The following is a 7507-nucleotide window of genomic DNA, read 5'->3' as shown; positions in this document are numbered from 1 at the left end:
TATCGTATATCAATAAAAACTATATAAACATCAGGCTCGCGAGCCGACTCGAGCTCGATAAGCGAAGTTCGGGCTCGTTTACTAAGCGAGCTTGTTTTTAGACTCGGACTTGTTTAAGCTAGGCTCGTTTGAGCTTTTTCTTGAGCCAAGCTCGAGTAGCTTGGCTCGTTTACACCTCGATGCATGACCAATTCTGGAACACCATAAACAAACCGTTTTCAGTTAGCACAAAAAAAAAACATAAAAAAAATACATTGAACAATTTAACTGAATCAACTGAAGCGACCCATAATCAGCTGTTAACCAGTCCATGCTTAACCGACAATCCATGGCCGGCTCTGAGCAAGTGCCGGGTGAGCGTCGGCTTAGGGCCAAAATCGTAAAAGGGGCCCGAAAATGTTTTAGAGTTTATATATTTTTTTATATAAGCTATATATACTACATGATACAAAAGAGGGAAACAAAATCAATTTGTTCTAGTGGTAGGTAGACTCCGTTTTGAAGCATAGGACCCCGGATCGAATCTGTTTTCTGGGCGACTTTTTTCTTTGTTTTTCTGATTAGGAATTGAACTTCACAGGATATAATGTAGTTTTCTTCAACTTTATCTCCATTTAAATGACATTCACAGATATTAAAATGTTGTTTTCTTTTATTAATAAATTCATAAGTGTTTTATTAGAAGGACTCGTGTTAGAACTTAACTAATTTAAAATTTCCCTTTTATATGTTTTGACGTAAATTTAGTTTGGAAACGAGTGGGGTAATTTGTAATCTATACTTTATCACGTCGCTACTGCACATTGTGCACGTTTTGAGTTGGTCTACATTTCGACGTAAAATTTTATTTGGAAACAAATTGGGTCAAATTTAATATATTTTTCATTCAATGGAATGAATTTGGATTACTTTACGTTTTAACGTGAATTTAGTTTGGAAACGAGTCGGGTTAACAGTGGTCTATAATTTATTCGTCGCGTATAGCGTCGCTGCAACGCACAACGTGTGAAAAAGCTAATATTATATTGAATTGAAACTTTCAATGTTTTTATTTAGAAACTTTGAATATTATATTATTACAGGGCGGATAGGGCCCTATTATTTTATCTCGCCCAGGGCCCAAATTTGTTTTAATGTTTTCGGAGACGGCCCTGCGACAATCGATAATGGTAATTGTTAGGCAATCTTCAATAACCAAAGCTCAATTATAGTTATGAATAAACGTTTATAACTGAACCGAACCTACTTTGACACCCCTTAATTCACGTCTTGGGGTGACCCACAACCAACAACATCGACTCACAAGTGACAACCACCCACGTTGTCATGCATCCTACACTTCGACTCTTCGGGTGGCTGTATTTTCTAAATGACTTTAGGTATAATATTTTTTTATCCCTTTTGCCTTTGATACTTTTGGCTCCCTAGCGCCAGAAGCCATCAACTTCTTGACGAGGGTTCAACGGGTTATCCATAGCAATTGTTCGACCCCAAGGGGGCAGGGGTTTGTGTTCGGGAGGTTGGGGTTTGCAATTCAGAAAGGGTTGGCGGCGCAGCTTGTTGCCCGTCTACCTTCTGTTTTGATGTAACTTAACAAGTTTTCTGGTTAGGTAAAACCCTTATAAAAAGAAAAATTCAGTCAAAAAAAAAAAAAAATTGATTAATCTGAGAGTTATAAAACTTCACTATTATCTTATGATGTTTTTTAAGTATCAATTACGTATCCGTTAAAAATTCAAAAAGTGTAATTATTTATTTAGATTACTTCTTTTAGTTATTAAAAGAAAACAAACCCGTTTTAGTCAATGATCTTTAGATCAAGTGGTGGAATGCTTGCATTTCTTTTGGGAGATGCATGTTCAATTTTCACTTAATGTAGATTGAGACACTGGTAGACAATGATAAGAGACCCAGGGAAACCTAGGTTCGATCCTTGAGCCAAACGAGTTTTACCGGTAATTTCATCGTCATGCCAACAAGCGGGTGGGTTACCGTGTTTTCCCCAAAATTGGTGGTAGACTCGGGTTACTCTCGGAGTCTCGGAGTACTCCGTTTGGTCTAGTGGATGCCTCGAGAGTAATCGGAATTGATTCTGTTAACCGTTAAAAAAAACCGTTATTTAAGTTTAAAGTTTGAGTGGTTATGAAAGTTAAAAATCATTTTTAATAAAAATCAATAAACAAGCTGACTTATAGAAAATGAATCACACGTGAATAACGTTAACACGTTTATTTCACTCATCTGTGACTTGCATTTATAGTTTGCACTTATATATAAATCTTTATTTCTTTACTTTCCAATAGTCAATAGTGTGACTCTAGTGTAACTATGGGAAGTAAAAGTTTATTGATTTTACTTATATTAATTTTTATTATTTGATTTCCAATATACTGTTACAAATTTATATACACTACATTCTCTATGCAATCTACTTTAGAATTACGATTACGCCTCTTGTTAAAAATTACGATTTTATCTCCAGTTAAAATTATAATATTGCCATCGTTTTAGCTTTTGACAAATTACAATTTTACTCCCATTCAAAATTACGCTTTTGCGTTAATTCAAAATTACAGTCTTGCTATCGTTTTAGGGTTTTTTTTTTTTTTTTTTTTTTTGCAAAACTAGGGAAGTGTTTTTTTTTTAAATTTAACGTAATTTTTATTCGTGTCAGGCAAACTGTCTATCACTCGTTCATTAGTCTTGATAAATTCAGTTTTGCCCCAACTCAAAATTATTGTCTTGCTATCGTTTTAGTTTTTTTTTTTCTAGCAAAACTATGGTAGTGTTTTTCAAATTTGGACATATTCGGCCTAACGTCCCGCAACGCAAACATGCAATTAAAGGTTATTTGATTTTATTTAAATTAAATTTTTATTATTTGATTTCCAATATATAATTACAAAATAATGAACTCACCACCCACCCTCGGATTCACAGTCACCAATTTTTAGCTGCTTATATTAATATGTGCTTCTCCTATTTTCTGTTCCTATGAATCTTCTTCATCCACCCTCAACACAATTCATCAAATATTATTATCTCCAATTCACCCAAAAATGTCTTTAAATTTTCTATCTCCAACTCAAACCAATCCAATCAATTTCAAAGACACCCACAAACCCCAAACCCACCTCCAAGGTATGTAGTAATTCAACCAATCAACATACCAAAATTTTACTTAATTATTGATATACTATTGTGTATTTTGGGGTTATTGTTAGGTGGGTTTTGTTTCAACAAAAAAAATGATGTTAAGGTGAGTTTTGGAAAGGGTATCCGGTGTTCGGCGGCGGTGCCGCCGCCGGCGTGGCCGGGGACGGCGGCAGTGGAGCCGGGGAGGAAGAGTTGGGATGGGCCTAAACCTATATCGATTGTGGGATCTACTGGTTCGATTGGGACTCAGGTGAATTTTATCAAACACTTGGTGGGCAGTTGCAAAATTCATATAAATTGATGGTTTTTTTTTGGGGGTTTTTGAATTGTAGACGCTTGATATTGTTGCGGAAAACCCGGATAAGTTTCGAGTTGTGGCACTTGCTGCTGGCTCAAATGTCACTCTTCTTGCTGAACAGGTGATTATGTTGGAAATTTGGATTTTGGAACCCTAGTTTTTAGGTGTAATGATGGGTATTAAAATTCATTAATTGTGAAAAAAAAGATGCAAATGAATAGAAGTTTAAAGTCAAGAGTGACGCAGGACGGAAACACAAAATATAAACAGAGAGAACTCTTGAGAATTTTTGAATGAAACTGAATAATTAATGATGAAAACATTACATGAGTGTCACTTTTTTTTTTTTTTTTGGGAATTCTAAAAGTATGCCAACAAAATGATGAGTGAAAAATTAAATACGAGGTATACCGCCCCTGGCCACATCATCTCCGTTAGCGCCCTTTAGCACCCGCACCCCATCCCCTGCGCTTGTGGGTGGGTGGGGGGGGGGGGTTGCTCTGCCAGCCAATAACGAGCGTTAAAGGGAAAAGCAGGTGGGGCCCATTCTTTTCAACCAATCAAATCTTTTTGTCTTTATTTTTTTTTGTATTTTTTGTTTAATAGGGAGCTTTAAACCATTGCATGCAAGTTAAAGGGAGGGACTTTAAAGCCCCCTATGTGACATGACACTGATGTGGCGTGATAAAGCCCCTACCACTCCCTCCGGCCTAACTAATAAATTGCATGAGTTGCTGATAACTTGTGCTTCCTTAATAAGAAAAATCTTTAAATTTAAAAGGAGTGAAAGTTATGTCCTTTTCTTCACGCTTCTTCCATGATCCCGATGATCCATATATGAGTCGGTCACTCAAGACGTCAGTGGCGAAGCTTGAGATTTCCGAACGGGGGGGCGGAAGTAACCGGACCTAAAAATTTCTATAAAACCGGGGGGTCGAAAACGTATATAACCAAAATTTTCTACATACTCTTCACTACCGAGCGAAAAGTTCGTGGGGTCGGCCGCCCCCTCCAGCCCCTTAAAAGCTTCGCCCATGACTCAAGTTATCATAGGAATTAGGATTATGCAAACGATCTCCAGACATTCTTGTCGGAAAGTTGTCATGTTAAGACTGCCTAGTTGCATTGTATAATTCAAATAAAGAATGGTATTTTTAGCATTGTAATATAGTCAAAGAGTTTCCTTGTCTCATCATGTAGATAAAGGCATTCAAACCTCAATTAGTTTCTATTATGAACGAATCTTTAGTCGGTGAGCTTAAAGAAGCTTTAGCTGACGCTGATTACATGCCCGAAATCATTCCCGGGGAGCAAGGCATCATTGAGGTCGGTACTCGGTATCATCAACTCCTCACATTTTTTTTATTTTTTCAACATTTCGTAATAATTTCAATTTACACGTTTTTACTCATCTTAGGTTGCCCGCCACCCTGATTGTGTCACTGTAGTCACGGGCATAGTTGGTTGTGCCGGTTTGAAGGTATATCCTTATATTCTTGAATCTCGATTCCCATTTGAAGATGTTACTTATATTTTGTTTTTATAATCTTTTAATTAAATGGTTGTTTGAATTTTTATACGTAGCCTACGGTTGCTGCCATCGAAGCAGGGAAAAACATAGCTTTAGCTAACAAAGAAACCCTGATTGCTGGTGGCCCGTTTGTCCTTCCTCTTGCACATAAACATAATGTAAAGATTCTTCCTGCGGATTCAGAGCATTCTGCTATATTCCAGGTAATCCAATGAAATTAAATCGTTCATCGTGAAATTAAGGATAACCGAAGAAAACGATAATAATAATCTTGTTTCGGTTTGTCAGTGTATTCAAGGCTTTCCTGAAGGTGCTCTAAGACGTATAATCTTAACCGCATCTGGTGGTGCTTTTAGGTATCAATATTATGATTCTTTTAAGAGTAAAATGCCGTTTTCGTCCCTGAGGGTTGACCAGTTTTGCGACTTTCGTGCAAGGGTTTGTTTTTCCGCATCTGGATCCAAAAGGTTTGAAATCTTGCCATTTTCATCCGGCTCGTTAACTCCATCTATTTTTCTCCGTTAAGTTAGGGGTATTTTTGTCTTTTTTGTTAACTTAAAGGGCAGTTCGGTCTTTTTCACTTTATGTACAAGCATTTAACAGTACAAGTATTCAAAATACCCTTGCTAAATAAAAAACGAAATAATATATGTAAAAAAAAAAAACGAAAATACCCTTGACTTAACAGAGAAAAATGGATGGAGTTAACGAGCTGGGTGAAAATGGCAAGATTTTGAACCTTTTGGATCCAGATGCGCGGAAAAACAAACCTTTGGACGAAAGTCGCAAAACTGGCCCAACTTCAGAATAGCCACGCGTTTACGTTCTTTTACTAAATAATATATATATTTTTATAGATTTTGGTTTTTTCTTTGGTTACTATAGAGATTTACCGGTTGAAAAACTAAAAGACGTTAAAGTAGCTGACGCATTAAAGCATCCTAACTGGAGCATGGGTAAAAAAATCACAGTGGATTCCGCAACACTTTTCAACAAGGGTCTTGAAGTAATTGAAGCCCATTATCTTTATGGATCGGATTACGATAATATTGAAATCGTTATTCATCCTCAATCGATCATACACTCCATGGTTGAGACACAGGTAAAATTCCCATCTTACCCTTTTGCTTTGCAGGCGCGTTAGCTAAATCATTTCTGTTTTATACTTTTGGCAGGACTCTTCGGTCCTGGCCCAATTAGGTTGGCCCGACATGCGTTTGCCAATTCTTTACACGTTATCGTGGCCCGATAGAGTACCTTGCTCTGAAATCACATGGCCTCGCCTCGATCTTTGCAAGTATGTAAATCACAACAAAAACTTGAATTTTTGATTTATGAATATTTATGTTAACGAGTATGATGCAGGCTGGGATCATTAACATTCAAAGAACCCGATAATGTGAAATACCCATCAATGGATTTGGCTTATGCTGCGGGGCGAGCTGGTGGCACGATGACCGGAGTTCTTAGTGCCGCTAACGAGAAAGCGGTTGAGATGTTTATCGATGAAAAGTAAGCAAATAATTTCCGATAGGTACTGAAAAGAACAAAACATTAATCATTGATTACTGTTGTTATCCAGGATAAAGTACTTGGACATATTTAAAGTCGTCGAGCTAACATGTGAGAAGCATCAATCCGAATTGGTGGCCGCACCTTCCCTCGAAGAAATTGTACATTATGACCTGTGGGCTCGGGATTATGCTGCTAGCTTGACGTCGACGCCTGGTTTGACACCCCCGGTAGCCGTTGTATGAGAATACAGTTAATGTTGCAATTAACATGGCGTAATCGGGCGAGTGTGTAATAAAGTTAAAGGGTAACATTGTTTAAAACTCATATAATACAAGTATTAGCATCTGAATTTGTAATACATATAAATGAAGCTAGATCTTCTAAGCTGATAGCAACTTTGCAGTTCTTTAAAGAGTTAATAGCATGTTTGGTCCCTATGCTTTGCAAATATTGCATGTTTGATCCTCATGGTTTAATAATTACAAATTTAATCCTAATGGTTGAAATTTCGTAACGTTGGCGTTACATACTATTTAATGTCGTTAAATTTTCCAGTTAAACCATGTAAATGTCCATTTTGCCCTTGTTGTTAACAAATAATAAACAATAAATAAATAAATAACTAAAGATTAAATTAATATATGACCCACATAAACCAACCCATCCCCAACATCAATCAACTATATTTAATCTGCAAAATATAGTGTTTGGAAATGGAAATAGATATGCTTAAGCTGTTTGCTTGGCTTGGCAGGAGTGTTTACTAGTGGGCTCTCCTTTATGGGCCTTGTCTCAAAGGGGAATCCATTAAGATATTAAATTAGTAGTGGGCTTGTCTCCTATTGTCTTTTTAAGCCTTAATTAAATTGCTATTTATAAATTCCATTTAAAGGAGGTGGTGATAATATCATAGATAAGTTGATGATAGTTATGAGAGAAAGAGTTAAAGAAATCCACAGTTATTCACTTTATATCAAATTTTACTGAAAATAACTTTTAGAGAAAAA

The 7507-nt window shown here is 36.6% G+C and overlaps 1 protein-coding gene across 1 annotated transcript; it reads left to right on the top strand.

Annotated features, from left to right (window-relative positions):
• The first annotated feature begins 2594 nt into the window (after positions 1-2594).
• LOC110941574 (1-deoxy-D-xylulose 5-phosphate reductoisomerase, chloroplastic) lies at positions 2595-6948 on the top strand. The gene is made up of 11 exons (XM_022183216.2): positions 2595-3141; positions 3225-3406; positions 3489-3575; positions 4655-4780; positions 4872-4934; positions 5039-5188; positions 5274-5341; positions 5871-6087; positions 6161-6282; positions 6351-6497; positions 6568-6948. The coding sequence occupies exons 1-11, from the start codon at positions 3060-3062 to the stop codon at positions 6740-6742; spliced, it is 1419 nt and encodes a 472-aa protein (XP_022038908.1). The 5' UTR covers positions 2595-3059; the 3' UTR covers positions 6743-6948.
• The last annotated feature ends 559 nt before the right edge of the window (positions 6949-7507 follow it).

Source organism: Helianthus annuus, chromosome 5, assembly GCF_002127325.2.
Source record: "Helianthus annuus cultivar XRQ/B chromosome 5, HanXRQr2.0-SUNRISE, whole genome shotgun sequence".
Lineage (NCBI taxonomy): Eukaryota > Viridiplantae > Streptophyta > Magnoliopsida > Asterales > Asteraceae > Helianthus > Helianthus annuus.
This window is presented reverse-complemented; position numbering and strand designations above follow the sequence as displayed.

Bases quoted from the DNA above. Each gene is read 5' to 3' on its own strand.
- LOC110941574 (XM_022183216.2), top strand. From the start codon at position 3,060: ATGTCTTTAAATTTTCTATCTCCAACTCAAACCAATCCAATCAATTTC. The intron at 3,576-4,654 runs GTGATTATGTTG...CTCATCATGTAG, and splicing joins TCACTCTTCTTGCTGAACAG to ATAAAGGCATTCAAACCTCA. The intron at 5,342-5,870 runs GTATCAATATTA...TGGTTACTATAG, and splicing joins GCATCTGGTGGTGCTTTTAG to AGATTTACCGGTTGAAAAAC.